At 37.1% G+C, this 21,546-nt stretch overlaps 2 protein-coding genes across 3 annotated transcripts in view; both read right to left on the reverse strand.

Annotated features, from left to right (window-relative positions):
* LOC121728378 (lysosomal acid glucosylceramidase) overlaps positions 1-6,829 on the reverse strand; it is a 28,380-nt gene extending 21,551 nt beyond the window's left edge. Inside the window, exons 1-4 of one of the 2 annotated variants that reach the window (XM_042116550.1) lie at positions 6,715-6,829; positions 5,246-5,373; positions 4,729-4,774; positions 4,197-4,335 (exon numbers count right to left, since the gene is read on the reverse strand). In XM_042116550.1, coding sequence (XP_041972484.1) covers positions 4,197-4,335; positions 4,729-4,774; positions 5,246-5,373; positions 6,715-6,769 — 368 coding nt within the window. In that variant the 5' untranslated portion in view covers positions 6,770-6,829. Of the gene's footprint in view, positions 1-4,196; positions 4,336-4,725; positions 4,775-5,245; positions 5,374-6,714 lie in introns of both variants that reach the window. The other variant, XM_042116549.1, reaches the window with a different exon arrangement.
* Positions 6,830-12,465: 5,636 nt separating this feature from the next.
* LOC121727940 (asparagine--tRNA ligase, cytoplasmic) lies at positions 12,466-21,384 on the reverse strand. The gene is made up of 10 exons (XM_042116003.1): positions 21,190-21,384; positions 20,767-21,114; positions 20,287-20,507; positions 19,137-19,255; positions 18,185-18,358; positions 17,358-17,486; positions 16,438-16,582; positions 15,349-15,453; positions 14,076-14,286; positions 12,466-12,858 (listed from the first exon to the last, which is right to left on the reverse strand). Exons 1-10 carry the CDS (start codon positions 21,215-21,217, stop codon positions 12,674-12,676), a joined length of 1,665 nt encoding a protein of 554 aa, XP_041971937.1. The 5' UTR covers positions 21,218-21,384; the 3' UTR covers positions 12,466-12,673.
* Positions 21,385-21,546: the final 162 nt, after the last annotated feature.

A 21,546-nucleotide genomic window follows, 5' to 3' on the forward strand; every position in this document is an offset into this window, starting at 1 on the left:
CTGACGCTCGGACCCTTGCCCATACAAAAGTGAAAAAATTTTTTGGTCTTTCAGCGCTGCTACTTTCACAGTGAACTCTCTACAAGGAACACGTACACACCCTAAAGTATTATCACTTATTTTTGTTACACCCTGTAGAGTAGACCACGTGAAGGAGGTGTAGCTATTTTTATGGGAAAATGCACGGTTTCCGTAAAATTCCTAATTTACGCGGGCGAAGTCGCGCGGGACTTCTAGTTTTATTATAATTACAATAGTTTAGTCAGTAGTTAATTTTAGTTTAATTTTGTTTTTGATATCCATGTTTGTAAGTACATATAAGTATTGTTGCTTTTTAAGGACTCGTTTTATATATTATATTATACCCATACAATTTTCGTAATTATTTTTTTTTCGCCTTTAAACTTCGATCACTAATATACAAGATACACAGTCCCATACAAAACCTCTCGAAAATCTGTCTGATTTGATGAAACGTATGATTTTTACAATTGTTGAACGAGCACTGGGACATGTTTCCCAGCGGAGCGTTCGAGCACTACTAAATCGAAAGTCCACCAGAATGTTGCGTTTGGTGCTCTTTTAGTGAGGTCGTTTTTTGCCGCGGACTGTGTATCTTGTATATTAGTGATCGAAGTTTAAAGGAAAATTATTTGAAATTGCTTATTATCTTAAGAACTACTGGAGCATTTTTTATGTTATTTGGCAAACATGAAGAATAAACCACGTGAAGGGACAAAGGCTATTTTTGCGGAAAAATGTACGGTTTCGTGAAATTCCTAAATTACGCAAGCAAAGCCGCGCGGAACATCTATATACGGGTGCTTTTACAAAAATAGGGCAACTTTTGAAGGTATTTTGTCTTCATCATTTTTATTTTGTTATTAAATTCCCTGTTAGTGTACAATGTACATGATAGGTGATGAGTTTTAGCTTTGATATATTTTCAATAATTGTTTTTCTTATGTCTATTATATTTTTTCAGTTGAGAAGGCTTAAACAATATATGTATTTCGTTATAGTACTGATGTTTTCATACTAAACGTCTGTCCGAGCGCCTTTAGAAGCTAGGGCCTGATGGTCTAGGGACTGATTATTTGGAATAAAATTGAACTTAAAATTTTATTGCAAATAACATTATGAAGTCTAATATGATATTGCGAACAATGCCGACGTATTACTTATATATATATATATATATATATATATATATATATATATATATATATATATATATATATATATATATATATATATATATATATATATATATATATATATATATATAGATTAATTCATAAGAATTTAATATCAATAAACAACAAAATTACTTATCTAGGGATTGAACAAGTGACTGGAATTACCACGTGGTGGCCATTAACTTTCATTTTTGCACTGATTTATAAAGTGACTACCGCAGAGCGAGTGTTGTCAGAGAATAACTTCACGTAATACTCTAAAATTTACCAATAATATTCAACGTACATTGTAATGATGTCGCGAAATTTTAAAATTCGTAAGTGGCTAGGGCCTGACGAATAAAGTTGAGGACACTAAACTCATTCGAGAAAAAATAATTATTGTTTATTTTAACTATAAAATACTCACATAATTAGCTGCGAGTACTTAAATATTTTAAAAGATATTAATAAAAATAAGTATAAACATAGTACTTTTTAAAATATGGATTCCTAAACACAAAATTTCGGAGAACGGACACGCCTAGGGCCTGACGTTTGGGACATATAAAACAGATTTAAAATATATAATATAATGTTATTTTTAACATACTTTGGGGGATAAATTAAACACATTGTAAAGTATTATTTAGCAATTATTGTGGTATTAAATAATTAGTATTGATTTTAACTGAAATGTGCTGCGGAAACGAAGTTTCCCTATTTTTGTGAAACCACCCACAATAAAATCGTAGGAAAGTCAATTCTGTACATTGCATATTTTTGTTTAATAAATAATACTTAATTGGGATGTGATCTACTATGCTAACGTGGACGAAGTCGCGGGCAACAGCTAGTGGTGATATATAATGTATCAACCCTCTCTTTTTCCAGTGTCCCCAGTAACAATTTAAAACTTCCAACTGAATTAAATTAAAATGTCTGGAAGTACTTGACATATTCTATTGTTTTTTTGTTAAATGATCCGTGTTCTTTACTTTCATAAAAAAATTGTAACTCCCTTATTATTACACGTAGCTGCGTCTTTTTACATTTTATGATGTAATAACAACTAGGAGACCATATTTCAGCCCAAAAAATGACATCTGGTAATTCAAGTTCTTATGTCTATGATACTCGATTTTCGATCCACTGTGCACCGCGCGTCCGTCGGCGGAAAGTGCTCGCGGCACCTCGCGACGCCTCGAGGCGCCTCGAGGCGCCTCGCGACGACGCGCGCGGTCGCGGGAAGCCGCGAGCAAATAAAGTTTAAAATTATTTCACACTAAAAGTGCTCTTCGCGCTCTTCGCGCCGCTGCCGGCCGCTGCCGATCCGGTGTGAATTGGGCCTAATTGTAGGCACCTAGCACTGCGCGGTCGGAATTTGAACTTTATAGTATCGTAGCATGAGTCGTAATTTTTTTAAACGGGTTTCACGAGTGGGAATTCTGTTGGTACTACTAATATATATTCTGTGCTAAAGAATAATTAAAGTTATTTAAAAAATAAGAACTTCAATGTTAATAAAAATGTATATTTATATATGCGATATCACAAAACTTTTAATCACCGACAATAAGGTCCCTTTTCAAAAGTGTTAAGTGTTTGTACCAGCTTTTTACTAAACTTTACCTCGAATTTTAAGACAAAAAAGGTGCTTTTTAAATAGAAGTTTATATATTTGATCTCATTTGACTATGTTTAAATGTAATAAATATTTTTTATTTTTTTATTTTGACTGATTAATAAGATTAGTAGAATCACAATGTTTATTTGTTCATTTTTTTTAAATACAATAAACAATGTTGTTTAATATCGAAGACGTCTCTATTTAGTAAAAACTGATCCATTTTATATTATTCTTTTATAAAACCCAATAGAAAACATACTATAATATTTAGTAAAAACCATCTTGGGCATTTTCATTACATCATGCATTATCGTGGTAAACAACAGGAATAGAGTTATGAAATTATTTAATTGAAGTTAAATTCTAAAAGACCATATTATAACGTACTTCTCAAAAAACATATCTATGTAACTACAATAACATATTTTTTTTTGTGTGTCGTATAATGCGATTTTCTCAATATCACCTTTTACGACTTTCGAGTTTAGATATTTAAAAATAAATGTTTTCCAATCGGCCAAGTGCGAGTCGGACTCGCTTACGAAAGGTTCCGTACCATTATAGAGCAAAATAGGCCAAAAATTGTGTTTTTGTCTTCTATATATATAAAACTTAAAGGTGACTGACTGATTGACATATTGATCTATCAACGCACAGCCCAAACCACTGGACGGATCGGGCTGAAATTTGGCATGCAGGTAGATGTTATGACGTAGGCATCCGCTAAGAAATTATTTTGATAAATTCCAACCCCAAGGAGTTCAAATAGGGGATGAAAGTTTGTATATAATAATACTTCTTAACGCAAGCGAAGCCGCGGGCAAAAGCTCGTTTATTAATAAAGAGCCTACGAATAAAAAGAGCACATATAATCAAAGACTTTGTGAAAATTTCAAAAGCCTGCCTAATACCGTAATTGATATCGTCGAAAAAATTACGTTTGTTGTATGGGAGCCCCCTTAAATATTTATATTATTTTGTTTTTAGTATTTGTTGTTATATCGGCAACAGATATACATAACAGATAGGTTCTTGAGATACAGCCTGAAGACAGACAGACGGACAGACAGACAGACGGATGGACAGACGGACAGACAACCGGACAGACAGACATCGAAGTCTTAGTAATAGAGTCCCGTTTTTACCCTTTGGGTACGGAACCCTATAAACTGATAGGCAGGTGATGAACTTACGTAATGGCTGAGCTACCTATATCAATTTCTAATCCTAAATAAAACACGTTCAAATAATGTATATTCAAAGATATTGGTATAAACTACCCACTCAGTCCTATTTATATTCCTAGTCCTAGTATACCTATATTAGTAAATTATGTTTCTGTCTAGCCTCAGACTAGTTTACAATTTTACTTATCACTTATCACTTGCCGTATGAGGTGTTTCTGTAGCTCCTCCGGCATGCTTTTCCAGTTGATGCTGGCTGCGTCCGTCACTGCTCCTCCGAAACCCTCCACTCTTTGATATTTTATTGTTGGATCCAAAGTGAGAGAAGTAGAGCATTTTTCCTCTAGAAATTCAAGGGGCTGGTTAATTAGAACATATTAAAACTTCCAAACGCTCCCAAAAAGATAAGCAAATCTTTTTGGGAGCGTCAGAACTCGTCTCATCTAAAACTAGGCCTTTGCATCCATAGTGGATGATTTACACAGTATTTTCAGAGCGAAGTAACTACTCCTCAAATATTGTAGTGCCTGGGACAAGATTTAAATGTCCGCATGGTTGCCCAAGCACATACGACATTCTCGCAATATAGTCGGCCTAGTCCAGAGGAAAGAACTAGTCAATACGCCTGGGACCAACTATGTGCGGGATTCCTCACGATGTTTTCCTTCACTGTACCGTCTCATCTAAGAATTTTGCGTATCGAATCCATAAAATTAACTCAAATGGAACTTACTACCTTGCTTTCCCCAATGACCTTCTGTTTTGACAAAGCGTAGACCGCTCTAGAAATAAACAAAATCAAATTGCATATTATTTTATTTTAGAACATAACTTGTACCAATTTCTAGTTCTTCATAAAAATCAGACCGATTTGCCGATGTTCACAAAGAAACAGCGTGAAAACATGCTGACATTGACAATGTAATTTTCATCACCTACAGGTGCTGTTTACGGGGGACGGCATTCGGTTACCATCAGATGATCAGTCTGCTTTATTTCCTGGTCAATTTAATTTGAAAATAATGATAAAATCATGGGGGCGTTAATACCAGTCTTGTCTAGTCATGAGCCCTTGACCCAATATAATCATTATATTATTCTCTTGCTTCGCCAGGATCGACACTAATATCCAACGGCGAAAACCTTATATTATGTTCTCAGGGATCCCGAGGGATACGCTAAAGCTGTCACGGGGCTTGCAAAGAAACTAATTAGATGAAAAATAGAGAAGCACGAAATACAATAAAATATACCTTTGAAGATGTGTATGCTACATAAGCGTTTCTTTTTGGTGGTTCTCTAACGAAGTCATCGCAATACGTCGAGTTGCACACACAGACGACAGACTCGTTGGGTATTTCACGAGCTGCGCATTTGTTTTCTGAAAAAATACCGAATTTAATGGAAAGGTTGGGTGTCCCTCAAGGCTCGCTACTAGGACATTGGTATTATACCATTGGCACTGATGGCATGCTACGAATAACCGCGCTTAAAATATAATGTTGTTCTAATACTTCATTGTAATTTATTTGAATAATGGTTGCAGTAAAGCTTATTTTACTAGATATTTACTGATACTGCACTAGTGTATTCACTATTGATTATATTATTTGTAGTAACTCACTTATTGTCATTACCACTAATATTTAAATTAAATAAGACACTGCACTTTAAAGTAATTGTATCTACAATTATTACTATTGTATCCAATTGTGTGTATCTTACCGTTTACATAATACAGCAGTTAAGTGTCATAAATTATTTATTGTTTTATTAATAGACATGTAATACACTATAAATATTACAGAATTAAAAATAATAGTCATACTCATCAACTAATTGAAACCAATTTTTTTAAGATAATACAGTAGACTTATAGCTAGCTAGCTTATCCGGCCCCTGGCTAATTCGGCGCCTCTTGTAATCTGACAGGCCAGCTATCTGGTTAATTTTGGTACTTAAACATTATTTTGCCCAATTTTTATACGTAAGGCTGCGTCCCCATCAGACACGGCGCGGCGCCGGCACCGTGTTACGGCACGACGCTGCCACCGTGATACGGTACGGCGCCGCACCGTGACATCTGTCTGTTTGTTCCGGCTAATCTCTGAAACGGCTGGAGCTATTTACCGGGAATTTTTTTGGTAGATAGCTGATGTAGTAAGGTGTAACTTAGGCTACTTTTTAACCGACTTCCAAAAAGAAGGAGGTTGTATTTTACTTTTTCATATTTGTTAGTGGACTATCCATCTTTGTTATTATACTATGTTGACGCGGACGAAGTCGCGGGCAACAGCTAGTTATATAATATGAAAGTTTTAAGTAGTAACTAAACTTTAATAAGCTCTGTCATAAGATAGGTAACTTTTTCGGAAAACGAAGCTTCAGCCCGTGACTTGGCTGTAACACTACTTTCTTAGGATAAAAAGTTGCCTGCGTAGGTATAATTCAGAGCTTAAAGTTCGGCACTTACCTAGTTTTTGCTTTATCTATGTGAAAAAGTCGCATTAAAATTTTAAATCCTCCCATTCTTACTCTCCTCTCCGTCGATAAGAGGTATTATTTTTATTCGTTTTACTATATTTTGGTTGGTAGTCTACTATCAATACCTACTTAAACTTACATACATAATAAGAACTATTCGAAAAAATCTTAATAACAAGTAGTAAAAGCAAGTTACAGTATTATTTTTTAGTTTTAACAAAACTAAGGTTAATCTTACCGCCGTGTGCTTTGTAAATAATGGTGATAAACAACAACAGTTTTATTTTCATCATGATGTTGTTCTGACTCGTGCGTTTATCACTGCCACCTAAACACTATTCAATGAGATACTGAAATAAACTCGGGTGCGACAAAGATAACAATACTTTTTATGATACCGCGTAGTTACTACTGGTGTTATATAAGTACAATATTATGTTTTAGTACTTACATAGTTATGTCTAATGTCGCAGTCATCTGGTTCAATCTGCGATTCCATTGAATGACTATAGCTATGTCCACACTATGCGCTTTCGTCTTCAATTTTCGTCATCTTCTTTCATTCATCTTTCGTTTTGGCGCATGCAATAATTGAATGCGTTAACGACGCAACGCCAACTGTCATTTTTAATAACAAAGCGAAAGTTTTGGATACTGTCAGAGAGCATGCGTCGCGGGCATGCCTCACGTTCGCTGTAGATTGCGCTATACGCATGCCCTTGACGAACAGAAAAAGGCACAGTGTGGACACCATTCAATGGAATGCCTCGGCCGATCATCGATTAAACGATCGTAACTCAACGTCCAACTAGTCAGCGATTTGTAACATAGCCCCTTAAAGATAGCGGACATGAAGTCAGGTATTTGAACGTATTTCACCTTTTACCTGCTGCGGCGCTAGTAGTCACTAAGTAAAACAAATATGGCGTCAAACAGCTTGCACAGCTGATAGCACTGTGTTGATATTTTGTCGATTAAATTAACTTTTTTTTATTGGCCCACTGCGTCCCACTGCTGGGCAAAGGCCTCCCCTCTTTTCTTCTACAATTCGCGATCTTGTGCTGTTACTGGCCACTCTTTGTCGAACGCATCCAGTTCGTCGCGCCACCTTTTTTTGGGTCGGCCTCTATTACGCCGACCGGTCGGTAACCACTCCGAAACTAGATGCGCTCACCTGTCCGGGTGCATACGGAAGACGTGCCCTGCCCAGCTCCACTTGAACTTTAATGTGCTTTATTTGTACTAAAATAATATGACAGCGTCGATTTATCTATTACTACCCCGTTAACGGCTACTTAAAAAATTATAGCATCCCGTTTAACGACTTTACTATAAATATTATGACCTTTAGTCAAAACGTTAAATGTCACAGTCAACGTCTTGATGAGTTGTCCTTTAGTCATTCAATTGAATGCGTGTCATTCAATGAATGCGCTAGTCATTCAATTGAATCGCAGATTGAAACCAGATGACTACGGCATTTATACGGAGTGTAACAAAACTAGTGATAATACTTATTAGGGCAGGGGTCACCAATTATTAGTTTCGCTCGTGGTCCTCATTAAGAAATGAAATGACCTTCGCGGTCCAAACATAAAAAAATAAACAATGGTAATAGAGATGATGACAAGGTCAAAGATTAGCTAATTTTGTTAATAAAATAAAGAAATCACGGTAAAAAATAAGTGTTCCCAAAATTTCAGCTTGACAGCATTTGTATTTTTTTTGTTATACGCCTTTAAAGTTGGAAATTCAAGTCGATTTTTTTTTCAATTAAATTTCTTATATTTGTATACAATTCGATTACTTATGCAATTTAAAGTAACTGTTGTTATGAAACCACTTTCATAAGCGCAATATTTAATATACCTGTCGAACAAAGTTGTCGCCCGATGCGTACAAACTACCAAAGACTGACGTCAGTCTTTCGTAGCACTTTGTATGGAGCGTTTCGGGCAGGTCTTTTTTATGGGATATTTGAATTGTCATATCTTGGTGAATTTTTAAGCTATCAGAGTCATTTTTTCAACGATGTTTCTATTTTTTAAGTGTCCTTCAATTACCGATAAGAAAAAAAAATCATCATGCCTATTACCTAGGTACCTACGGAATTTACAAAGGTAAGTATTTATTTATATAATCAATGAGAAAAGTCACAATTTTTGTAGCTAATTAATAATTATCAATTAGTAATCAATAAGTATTGACTAAATGACAAAATCCTGGAGATGTTCATCAGTAAGTCGAGACCGAAATTTATTTTTAACGAAGTTCATCTTCGAAAATGCTTGGTACGCACACGATGGGTCGGCGGTTTGCCATTTGGTTACCCCTGCTTTAGGGTGTGTATGTGTCCCTACTCCCTTGTATACGACTGTCGACCCCTACTGCAGAGTAAGAACGACCAGCAACAATCCAGGAGTTTCGGTCGCGGTTACTTAAGAAGTTCCAGTTCTTCAGGTCTACCAAGCCTTCGATGAAGTATATTTTTTTTTTCTTCGGAATAACTGCAAGAATCTTTTCTTCTACTGCCAGACATTTATGACAGTTGCTTCCCACTGCCAGACCACCTTAAAGCGTCTAAGTCGTTTGTTTTTATCTCTTCATGGGTCGTATAAAGGAAAACTTACAGCTTTTATAAAATGACGAAAGATTGGCTGTCGCTGGCTCTTGCTCTATTAGGGAAAAGTACACGCCATCTGTTAGCGAGTAGAATTATTAATCAATTATTCCATTATTTTCAAATATTTTACTAGATGGCGCTAACATATTAATTTAAAAAATACTAGTATTATATGTGATGCGATAGATGGCGCTTTTGAAGTCTGCTGGGTGTCACGTGACAATTGTTAAAATTTAATAATAAGAAGCGCCATCTATGATGCGATAGATGGCAATTACAGTATCAATGGTTTACGAGTATTATTAAAATATTTTCATATAATTGTACTAGATGGCACTGGCAAGTGGCAACTTAAAATTTGGTATTTACTACTGAAGTCTTATACAGTGTGTAACAAAAATAAGTGATAATACTTTAGGGTGTGTACGTGTTCCTTGTAGAGTGTTCACTGTGAAAGTAGCAGCTCTGAAAGACGAAATTTTTTTTTCACTTTTGTATGGGCAAGGGCCCGAGCGTCACGAGTTTCCCCATACAAAAGTGAAAAAAATTTTTGGTCTTTCAGCGCTGCTACTTTCACAGTGAACTCTCTACAAGGAACACGTACACACCCTAAAGTATTATCCATGGAGGTATTATACTATTGCCTTATACATTTTGACAGTTGATAATGTTACTCTTTCTAACTAACGATGCAGTAAGTTGAGTGAAAGAGAAAGCTCATATCGGTGTGTAAACGTCAAAAGCCTGTAATGTTATGTCTGACCCAGTAGAACTTAACAAAGGAATCGGTCTGCATATATTTTTATGTTTGAAAAGTGCTTATAAAAGTGTTTAGTGAACGTTAAATGCAATATCTTGTTGGGTTTTGTGGTTCCGCTAAATAATAAACCATAAAAACGGCCAAGGAATGCCTCAAACACGTGGATTTAAAGAAATGCTCCTAGAGATGAGATCAATGTGATGATGAAGACAATTGAGAACCTATATGGAAGTTAATATTATAAATTTACTTCATAAGCTGCGACTGAGAACATAATATTCAATAAAACCTTATGTTTGAATATTTTTCATTTTCATTTAATTTCAAATTTTTAATATGTGTGTACTGTGTAATATTATACAATGTGTCCTAACACCGGTGTCCGATCCTTACATGCTTGTTATGAATTATGATGTATGGCATATTTTATTGACTGAAGGAGACACTGGTGTTGGGACAGTGGACACATTATATTATTATGTGTCCCGTCACCAGTATCCAATGCTTTAACGTCTTTATTTCTTCGATAATTGTTGTTTAATAGTAATTAAGTACTTACCTACATATAATAAAGTATTTTTGTTCTTCTGTTGTTTTTTTATAAAAACTGTTGATTTTATTGATTACACTCCGGACAAGCCTTCGTGGCTTATAGAGTATACATAATTATTATGTATATTTTAAACTATTTATGTAATTATATACTTAAATATTTTATTTTTATAAAAGTATTTTCATATACTTTTGAACATACAGGTCGAATTGATAACATAATTTTTTTGATGTTGTATGAATCTATAACGTGATAAAAATCTATAACATAAAATTATGGTCGACTATTGGTCGATAGCTGCTGCAGTCTAATTTTATATTTTTATCGATATACGCCCATCCCTACACGCACACTACGGCAATTACACACAAGCATAAAATAGCCACGCGCTGGCGAGCTAAGAAGCCATCTACCTATATCCATCTATGGTATTATCACTTGTTTTTGTTACACCCTGTATATACAAAGAACTAGATGGCGCTTTTAGAACTGTCGTGCACAAAATAATAAATATGTTCAATATCACTTCCGATGTACGCCCCTCAGTTTAAATAGAATTCTTTGTGAACGTCGTACTCCTGTACGAGCTAAAAAGTGTATAAAGACCACCAATGTGAGATCTCGCGATTATATGGGTCTTTATGACCCATATACTCGCGAAATCTCACATTAACATAAGCCCCAACCTCGTGAGATTGCTTTCCCAGTTCCCTAGTCCTCGCTCAAAATAGTAGATATCTTAGGGCCAACCATGAAGCTATTTAGCTTCGTGGGGTCAACGCTAAAACACAGGTGGATGGGGGCGCGGGCGCACGCGTCGGAAGACCGCCGCGGGCGAACGGGGACGAATCTGCGAGCGGGCACCCTTCACGTGCGCCCATCTCATTTGGCGCTGCTAGTATAATTTTTATCTCGATCGTGTGCAGTTGTCGAGTAGATTACCATGGATTATTTACTAATTTATTATTTGGCAAAAAGACGTCAACGGAAACAAAACAACGGTCGATTGAGAAAGGCGTGCGCCCGCCGTACCCGCCGCGCGTGTGAGAGTCCGTCGCCCGCGTCCGCACTCCGTCGCACGCGCCTGCGCTGCCCATACTATTTTCATTATACACACTAAGAACCACTGATTTAGAGAATAAATAAAAGCCAAGATAAAATAAAAACAATGCTTTATTCATTTAAATGTATAAATTAAATGCTTCGTAGATTAAACTTAGCTCCGGCGAAAACAATTTTCATGAGATTAGAGGAAGAGATGTTGACAACTATGCCAACGTAAAATATTTTGAAAAACAAAAACATTTTTAAATTTATTTTATTTAAAATGTGTTAAAAACATTATGATCATGTTTTTTATTATTTACCAAGCACTAGGTAGCATCAACCCCCATGTCATTTTAGCAGCTAGTGAAATATCACGCTGGCTAGTAGCTAAGCATAAGCATAATATAAAAGGATGTATAATTAATTACAGTATGTTTATAAATAACGTGAAGTTATTACAATTCGGTTATTCGTTTACGTCGGGACCATTCAGTGAAAAAAATGCATTTAAATGCTTTAAAAGATATATGAAACAAGTATTTTTAATATTCAAACTAAAATATACCCAGCTTTATCTATTTTATAAACTAAAATTCAAGTACCCACACAAATATATATTGTGTTACATTCATTTATCTTGTTGATGACAAGAGCAATTTATATTTTAAATCAATAACAACTTAAAAATAATTGTTATGCTAATTTATATTCATATAGATTCGAAGCATTTTAACGAATGCTGAATTGAATTGAAACATGTTTTGGAATCCAGTGATAATGTTGCTTGTAAATGTAACAAAACATAGTGAAAATTCTTTAGGGTGTGTATTTGTCCCGTATATTAGAGTTCACTGTGAAAGTAGCAGCGCTGAAATAGCATTTTTTTTGTAATTTGTATGGGCAAGCCCATTCAAATTCCCATACAAGTCTTAGTGCTGCTACTTTCACAGCGAACTCTAATATACGGGACAAATACACACCCTAAAGAATTTTCACTATGTTTTGTTACACTTCACCCCAAAAGTATTACCACTTAATTTTGTTACACCCTGTAGATGTAAATCAGTATTATTTACAGTTCGGAATAAGCATTCGTTACTTCACAATGATTTTTATGAGACCAAGTAATGCATCGTCAAAAAAAGTAACATTTTGTTTGCCATCGCGTATAACCCGATTTCGACGCAGTGGACGTCATGATCCCGTGCGTTCATCTAAGGCGCGCATCTGTCGAGGAAGCGAGGGTAGAGGCACACGTCCCTGATGTGGTATCTGTCGAGGAGCCAGCACAGGAACCGCTCGAGGCCGAGGCCGAAGCCGCCGTGGGGGACGGAGCCGAACTTGCGTTGATCGGTGTACCAGTAGTACGGGGTAGGGTCGATGCCCTCGCGCTTGTAGCCTGAAAAATAGTACATTATTTTTAATTATAATACATTAAAAATAGTACCTAGGGCAGGAAAATAAGAAATGTATCGGCTTCGCCTCGGCCAACGATTACATGTGATCTGAGTCATTCTTATTTACTGCCCATGGTGCGTATATTTTTCTTATCGACAGAGGCGGAAAGCGGCAACATCGGTAAGCACAGCGGGAAGAAAGTTGACGTTTTCCGGCCGGAGGTGACAAAAATATTTTACAGTGTAGACAATGGAACTTTCTCTTTACTGGAAGTTAGTTAAAAAGCAAAAATAAGCCCTTGTCACTTTTCTGTTATAACAAATGTACTGACGCTTCTTTTTTGTTCAAAATATTATAAATCTAATATGTAATACCAACAAAGCACCAATCTTGAATATTATATCATATATAGCATTTCGCATATCACATAAAGCTGATCGCAAATATTTTGTACGCGTCGAACGCATTACATAGTACACAAAATGCGGCGCGTACGATGCGGACGAATGTGCGAAGTTTCATATCTTTTCATACATATTAATATGCTCAGGGCCTGTTTCACTACTTTCTGATAAGTGACGAATAGGCTATCCACCAATTAACTTGACAGATCAAGTATGGAGAATCGGTCAAAGTAGCCTATTCGGAACTTTATCAGAAAGTATTGAAACAGGCCCTTATAGTTTGTGCGTTTTATGATGATATGCGTGACAAATTATAATTGACAATAGTAGGGAAGCTACCTAACAAAAATTTATCGATAATTTAAAAATATCGAATCACTTCGTAAAGGAATTGCAATCGAAATTATCGATTTCGTACTGACATTTCAGTGGTGCCGGCGATTTAAGATGGCCGCCCTTTTTTATCGACTTGATTTCGATTCAACAGAGTCAATATCTATTGACATAAGTTCCGTTTCATGCATCTGACATTTTTGAAATGTTTTCGTAACAGGTCCTATACATAAATTAAACAGAATAAAAAAAAAAAAAAATAATTTTATACTCCTATTTCAGAGTCAATATTTATAATTTTATATTAATAAGTTAGCATTTAGCAACTTTTCATTTTTATTAATTTACAATTATAGGAAACATTTGTTTTTGTAGATGGAGTATAATTTATTACATTTTGTTTTTTTTTTGTTTACTTGTAAAAAAAACCCGTAGCAAGGAATATGAAAAAATTCGTGTCACTACATACTATACTACTCACCTTCCAGAAGTTCATCGTGATCCCACGTCCTCATGGAGCCGCCGACGATCTCGCCCACGTTGGGCATCAACAGGTCGACGGAGTCCGTCAGCCGGCGGTCGTGGGCGGACCGCTGCATGTAGAACGACTTGATCTCGGCGGGGAACCGGCATAACATTATCGGCTCGCCGATAGCGTCCACCATCTGGCGCTCCGGCATCTCCGGTATGTCCTGTACAAAGTCATTTTTTTATGTAATAAGGGGGCAAACGAGCAAACGGGTCACCTGATGGAAAACAACTACCGTCGCCCATGGACACTCGCAGCATCAGAAGAGCTGCAGGTGCGTTGCCGGCCTTTTAAGAGGGAATAGGGCAATAAGGGAGGGTAGGGAATGGAAGAGGGGAGGGTAGGAAAGGAAATAGGAGAGGGTAGGGAAGGGAAAAGGGTAGGAGATTAGGCCTCCGGTAAACTCACTCACTCGGCGAAACACACCGCAAATGCTGTTTCACGCCGGTTTTCTGTGAGCCCGTGGTAATTCTACGGTCGAGCCGGCCCATTCGTGCTGAAGCATGGCTCTCCCACGTCAAAATTTAAGACATTATAGTTATTTATAATTATTTAATAATAGTAATAGTGTAAAGTTTGGACCAAAACGAGACTAGAATAGTTTATTATATTTCCAGAACAAATCCGTGCCACTTGTATTAAACACATTACAAATAGCTGTAAACCACTATTTTAATTTCCTATACATCATTATATTTAGTTCATTTCATAGACTAACTAGTAAGTACTATGGTGAACAAAACATGTTAATATTGTATTTTCAATATATTAAGTAACGAGCTTTTGCCCGCGGCTTCGCTCACGTTGGCAAGTATTATTATATACAAACATTCATCCCCTATTTTGACCCCTTTGGGCTGTGCGTTGATAGATCACCATGTCAGTCAGTCACATTTGAGTTTTATATATACAGGGTGTAACAAAAAAAAAGTGATAATACTTTAGGGTGTGTAGGTGTTCCTTGTAGAGAGTTCACTGTGAAAGAAGCAGCGCTGAAAGACCAAAAATTTTTTTCACTTTTGTATGGGGAAACTCGTGACGCTCGGGCCCTTGCTTGCCCATACAAAAGTGAAAAAAATTTTTCGTCTTTCAGCGCTGCTACTTTCACAGTGAACTCTCTACAAGGAACACGTACACACCCTAAAGTATTATCACTTATTTTTGTTACACACTGTATAGATTAATATATTAAGTAAAATTCAACAGCTTACGAAATAATACATACTTCTCCAAACTCGTAGAAACTGCCATCTTCTTTAGTGATGTTGTGTTCGCGCAGATACTCTATCGCCTCGGAGTAGTCCATGCGTTTGAACGGCTTCTTCGGCGCCTGAAATAAAGTACAATTTATGATATTGAATGTACTGTCACTTCTTGTTGGAAATTCATCTTCAATTAAATAATTATACACTTTCCTTTTTTAAAAGTTTAAAATTACCTGCAGTACACCTGATGATGATTTTTTCGAAACCGGTCGTGTATTTAACAATTTTGTAATAAATGTATTAAAATAAAGTGGAATAAGTGCAAGGAAAGTGTATAATTATTTAATTAAAGTATAAGTAACGACCAATGTAATTGTTATTAGTAAAATCCCGTCATCGAAGAGGGTAGTAATTTGATTACATGACAAACACTACTTGTCTCTTTCACGCACTAGTTTTACGCCATATTGTTTCCACAGGTTTGATAGAACAGAATTTGAATTGAACGATGTCGAAATTAACGTCGACTTGTTTTCACATGTTCACATGAAGGATTTCATCAGAATTTAAAGTCCAAATTTTCTGCGTTTTTACTAAAACCAAGGCTTATAAGTTATATTATATACGTTTGTCCTGGCAAACGTTGTTTTACCATATAAAGTATTTCGCCAATATTATTTTATTGAAGTGACTAAATAAGTATGTTACCATGGTAACGTCCTGTCCCGTTGCACAAACAATGGTCGCAGTCAGTCTTGAGTTGTAACAATTTACTATTATTTATTCAACAAATGCACTTATCAATATAATAAGTACCCAGTAGCCGATTCTCAGACCCACTGAATATGCATATAAAATTTGGTAAAAATCAGTAAAGCCGTTTCGGAGAAGTACGCGGCCTAACATTGTGACACGAGAATTTTATATATAAGAGAAGTCCAGGGGCCATACCACGAAACCGTTTTGAGACTCAAACAATCGTACGAGAATGCCGCATCCTACTCTAACAAACGTGAAATGATGTTGTTAGAGTAGGACGCGGCATTCTCTTCCGATTGTTTGAGTTCTCAAAACGGTTTCGTAGTAGGCCTACTGATCATAAAACATACCTTAAAGTTGGGGTTGAGTTCTCGGACGATGTCCCCGGCCGACGACGCGAGCACTCTTTCCACCACATCTACCACCATGTCCTCCATCCTCTCCAGGAGATCCTCGAACGTTATGAACGGACTCTCTATCTCTACGTGGCTGTACCTGTGAGTAAGATTATAAATTGACGCTATTTCAAATCTCTATTTCAAAGAATACCTCCACAATTTACCTAACTCACGCCTCTAGTCCACCGACGGTGCAAACTGCGAAACAGCGGCGAACCCTACACCGGATTGGCAGCGGCGAGGCGAGCACTTTCAGTGTCATATGATTTTAAACTTTATCTTCATTATTGTAATACATAGTATCGCTTGAGAAATCTACGGCCGCCCGTTGCCGCTCGTGGCCGCTGGCGGCCGCCCGTGGCCGATTTCTCAAGCGATACTATGTATTACAATAATGAAGATAAAGTTTAAAATCATATTATGACACTGAAAGTGCTCGCCTCGCCGCTGCCATTCCGGTGTAGCGCGGCCCTTAACTGTCTCATCCGTCACACGACAATGCGTTATACCCCCCCCGCAGACTTACAATTTCAAGTTGGCCGACTTCGTACAAACCACAGAAATAGATCAAGATAGAAGCGCAATGTCGCTCCAATTTGTATGAACACGAGCGTGTCACTTTTTTCATACCTACTTAAAGTTGTATATCTGCGGGGACCCTTATTGCATCTCGCTCTATTACAGTTCATTTCGCAGTTGTCTCGCGTTTCGCAGCTTCGGTGTACTATAGGCGTTAGGGCCCTAGCACACGGCGACTTTTTTTAGCGACACAATCGCGCGTATTGTAATAATGCAGGTTATTTCGATAACTTGGTATTTTGATAATCTTTTACTTTGGATTTCATGCCCATTTTCTGAATTCGCTTACTCACTCGGCAAGATGTCTGCGTGTTCTGGACTGTTCGGCGCGATAGGACTGCGCGATACAGTACACGTCGCCCAGCGCCGCCAAACACGTTTCAAGATATAGCTGAGAGCTCTGAGTCAGGTACGCTTCCTGGCTGCGGGTGTGAATTTGAACTTAACTATTAAAATGTTTTAACAAATTGTCAGGGAAAGGTTCTTGTTCCTCGATAATTTATTATTTAACAGCTGATAGTGACAAAATATAAATATGAAAACATTACAAATTATTATATTTATATGCTCTAATATAAGCAAGGTCAACAAGACTACAATTAGTAGTAGTCTACAATGCATTATTATAGAACAAAAATTAGTGCTGTCATCTACGAATAATAAAAAATAAGGAAACATAACTGACATACTTTCTTCAATCAGCTGTATCCAGATTTTCGTCAATCAGCTTCATGCAACTGTCAGTCACACTCTTACACAGTAGGTTACCCATCAGTCACAGTCATGACTGTGGTAAAACTGACAGCAAAACCTACCATCTAATGGATGCCTATCACTCAAATTTACGAAAGAAAGTCGTTGACAATAATTGTCACTTCTAAATATACACAAAATTGTGTACCGAATACATGCATATTGTATTTGGGTTACATTTTGTAAGCTCACGGACAACATTTTTAACACAGTTACTCTTCCTTAGTTTTTATTATTCATAGGCTGTAATTCAATTTAATTTTACAGTAACCCTGTGTAATGTGTGTATTTAGTGAAAGTATTTCTGAAGATTTTTCAAAATACCTTGAGTAGTGGATTATTCGTGTTTTTATGATCTCTTACTTACCCAAAGTAGTCCAGCTTGAACAGAGTACTGCCACCTTCACACTGCGTTTGCACGAGGGTCGGCGCGACCACCTCGGTGTAATGACGCGAGTCGAAGTGTTCGCGGAAGGCGCGCGTCACCGCGGCGCGTGCTCGCAGCACCTTAGCTGTGTTCTCACCGCGAATCATCATGTGCCTGGAGAGTAGAGAATGATTACAAAGCTTATTTTGATGTACAGCAGGGCAAAAACACGACCCTTTTCGGATTATCGAGGCGTCCGGATTATAGTTTGCAACATTTAATGCTCATAAAACACATGTTTAACCATAGTTTCTTGAATATTTTTTTAAAATTCAATGTCGAATATTAAATCGGCGCGGCATCGCTATGATCTTAGCGAACGCGCTAAATTGACATTGTACTACGTAACGAAAGGCGATAAACAAAAGACTGACGATGTACATTGGCTCATGACAGCCCGCACGTCTACACTCACGTCGGCCTGCCCCGCGAATTTGGCCGGCCGGATTACAGCGATCACCGAACAAGTGGGAGTCCGGATTACTGAGGCCCTACTGTACTATCAAGAGAAGTTGATTCATAGGCAGATGGCAGACCTATGTAATTTGGTCGTGGTATGTCAAATTTAGCTGACAGATCACAACTAACACTAAATTGACATAACCCAACCAAATGACATAGGCCCCTCATCTGCGTATGAATCCATTTCTTCGATGGTACCATAGCCATAAATCAAACTTATTGTAAATAGTATGTGAGACACAATTAAATGGTACAAGTAATGCTCTTCACATTCACATACAAACATTACAACAGTAGAATAAACTGTTCTATAACATATATAAGTAAATCATTTCTGGGAGATCGCAGACGGCACACTTTTTGTACTACTGTATGTGCGCCGCAGACTCGATCACACAAAAAGTGTGCAATCTCCCTGATGCACACAAACCTGTTGTCCAGTTGCACATCAGGCAAAGCTTCTTCATTGAGAATGGCATCAGCACCACCAGGGGGAGCCAAGCCAATCAGTTCCCAGTAATCTGCCGTCAGCTCATGGCCACCGGGTGCCTGCAATATTGAAATAATTTGAGTTTGAATTTAATTTTCTATTTTATTTATCTACCTACTTCATTTGTGTTATTCAGGGATTGAATGCAACCAAAATTGTAATCATATTCTTGTAAGCATAATACAGCTTGTATAAACAAGGCCCATATGCCTAATGGCGGCTCTCGACATAGGCGAACGCGTTGGCCAACGCGTCTGCAGACGCGTTGGCCCAATGTGTAGAACGGGCGTTCGCGCGTTGGCCGTAGGTATTTAGACGTTGGCCAACGCGCGAACGCCCGTTCTACACATTGGGCCAACGCGTCTGCAGACGCGTTGGCCAACGCGTTCGCCTATGTCGAGAGCCGCCATAAGACATTATATTTTTATCTATAGATAAAAATATAATGTCTTAGGCAAACTATAGTTTATGCGTTTTAAGATGATATGGGTGACAGTTTTCATATTCCTTGCTACAGTTTTTTTTTTACAAGAAAACAAAAAAAAAATCAAAGTGTAATAAATTATATTCCATCTACAAAAACAAATGTTTCCTATAATTGTAAATGAATAAAAATGAAAAGTTGCTAAATGCTAACTTATTAATATAAAATTATAAATAACTGTGAAATAGGAGTATAAAATTATTGTTATGAAAACATTTGAAAAATGTCAGATGCATGAAACGGAACTTATGTCAATAGAGATTGACTCTGTTGAATCGAAATCAAATCATTAAAAAAGGGCGGCCATCTTAAATCGCCGGTGCCACTGAAATGTCAGTACCAAAGAGATAATTTCGATTGCAATTCCTTTACGAAGTGATTCAATATTTTTAAATCATCGATTAATTTTTGTTAGGTAACTTCCCTACTATTGTCAATTATAATGTGTCACGCATATCATCATAAAACGCACAAACTATAGTTCTAGTTTTGAAGATACCTTTTATACTCTCCAGTTATGAGTGAATAAAATAATTTAAAAATGCTTTTTGCAAACTAAAATCCCTCTAATTACAAAGTTCACAAAAATATTCACATACTGCTTACCGTTTTACCTTCTGGCACCGCTTCAAGTTTACCATACACTGTAATTGAGGATTCTGTTGACAGCACCAAGGCATTGTACGTCTGACACAGGGCTCCGTGCAAGACACACTGTAAGTATCCAGAGCCATCTCGGAGTGTAATGAACGCCAGGCCCTTCCCTTGACGTCTGAGCCGGTGAACCCATCCATGGACACGGATACGCTGTCCTCTGTGTTCAGAGGCTAAAAAAATTTAAGAGCTTCATATGATTCACACTTTCACATAATTAAAAAAATAACAAAAGAATTACGTCTATTTTATAAAGCTAATCTGTTATGCACTTTTTAAAAATATATCCAACAATATTCTTTTATTTGTTATCAATGATGCAGCTTATTAACATGAATGCATCTTGATTCTAGAGACACTGCAGATGAGGTGATGCAATACTAGACTTGCTGATGTAATTGTATCCTTCCAAAAATCAATACAGTTTATTACCTTCAAATATTTTGACTAGAGTCGCTTTAGGTAATGAGGGATCTTCGGAGAGAACGATCTTTTTCGCCTCCTCCAAATTTTGGTGACGTTTCTCAGAGTTTTCATCTTCGAGTTTAGCTTTCTCAGCGGCTTTGTAGTTCTCTCTGACCCATATTTTCTGGATCTTTTTTAGCTGCGATTTAGCCGCAACAGTGTATATTTTTCCTTCTTCGGTTGAATCGACGTATATCGGCGGAAACGGTTCCTTTGCGGCGTGGCGCATTGCGCGGATTATTGTCTTGAAGGGGTTACCTTCCGTGCCATCGCCGGTTTCATCGTTACCTCTCTTCTCGGACGTAAATATTTCAGCTGCAAAACAAGAATTGGTTCAGCTTTCCTTTCCATAGCGATAAGGTTATAATATGAAATATCGAATAGTCTTACCAAGTGATAACTTGTCGATTTCAGGCATTTTCACCGCAGCTAACAATAACGTGTCTTTTACTGAAATTGTTTACACAGCTGTCTCATACCATACCCAATGTACAAGTTGGAACAATAATTTTCAAATGAAATTGTTCACGTTTTAATTTTGGTGACGAAGGCCGAAGCCACAGATTACTAGTATATTGGCCGAAGCACAGATGACATTTGACAAACTACTAAGTACTACTCACAGATTACTAGTTTGGTACTACTGATGTCTGATACTGAATACTGACAAGACGTGACATTTGATTTTTGAATCTTTGCTCAAATGACAAATCACAATGACATTGACATTACAGAAATCAACCACAG

Source organism: Aricia agestis, chromosome 6, assembly GCF_905147365.1.
Source record: "Aricia agestis chromosome 6, ilAriAges1.1, whole genome shotgun sequence".
Lineage (NCBI taxonomy): Eukaryota > Metazoa > Arthropoda > Insecta > Lepidoptera > Lycaenidae > Aricia > Aricia agestis.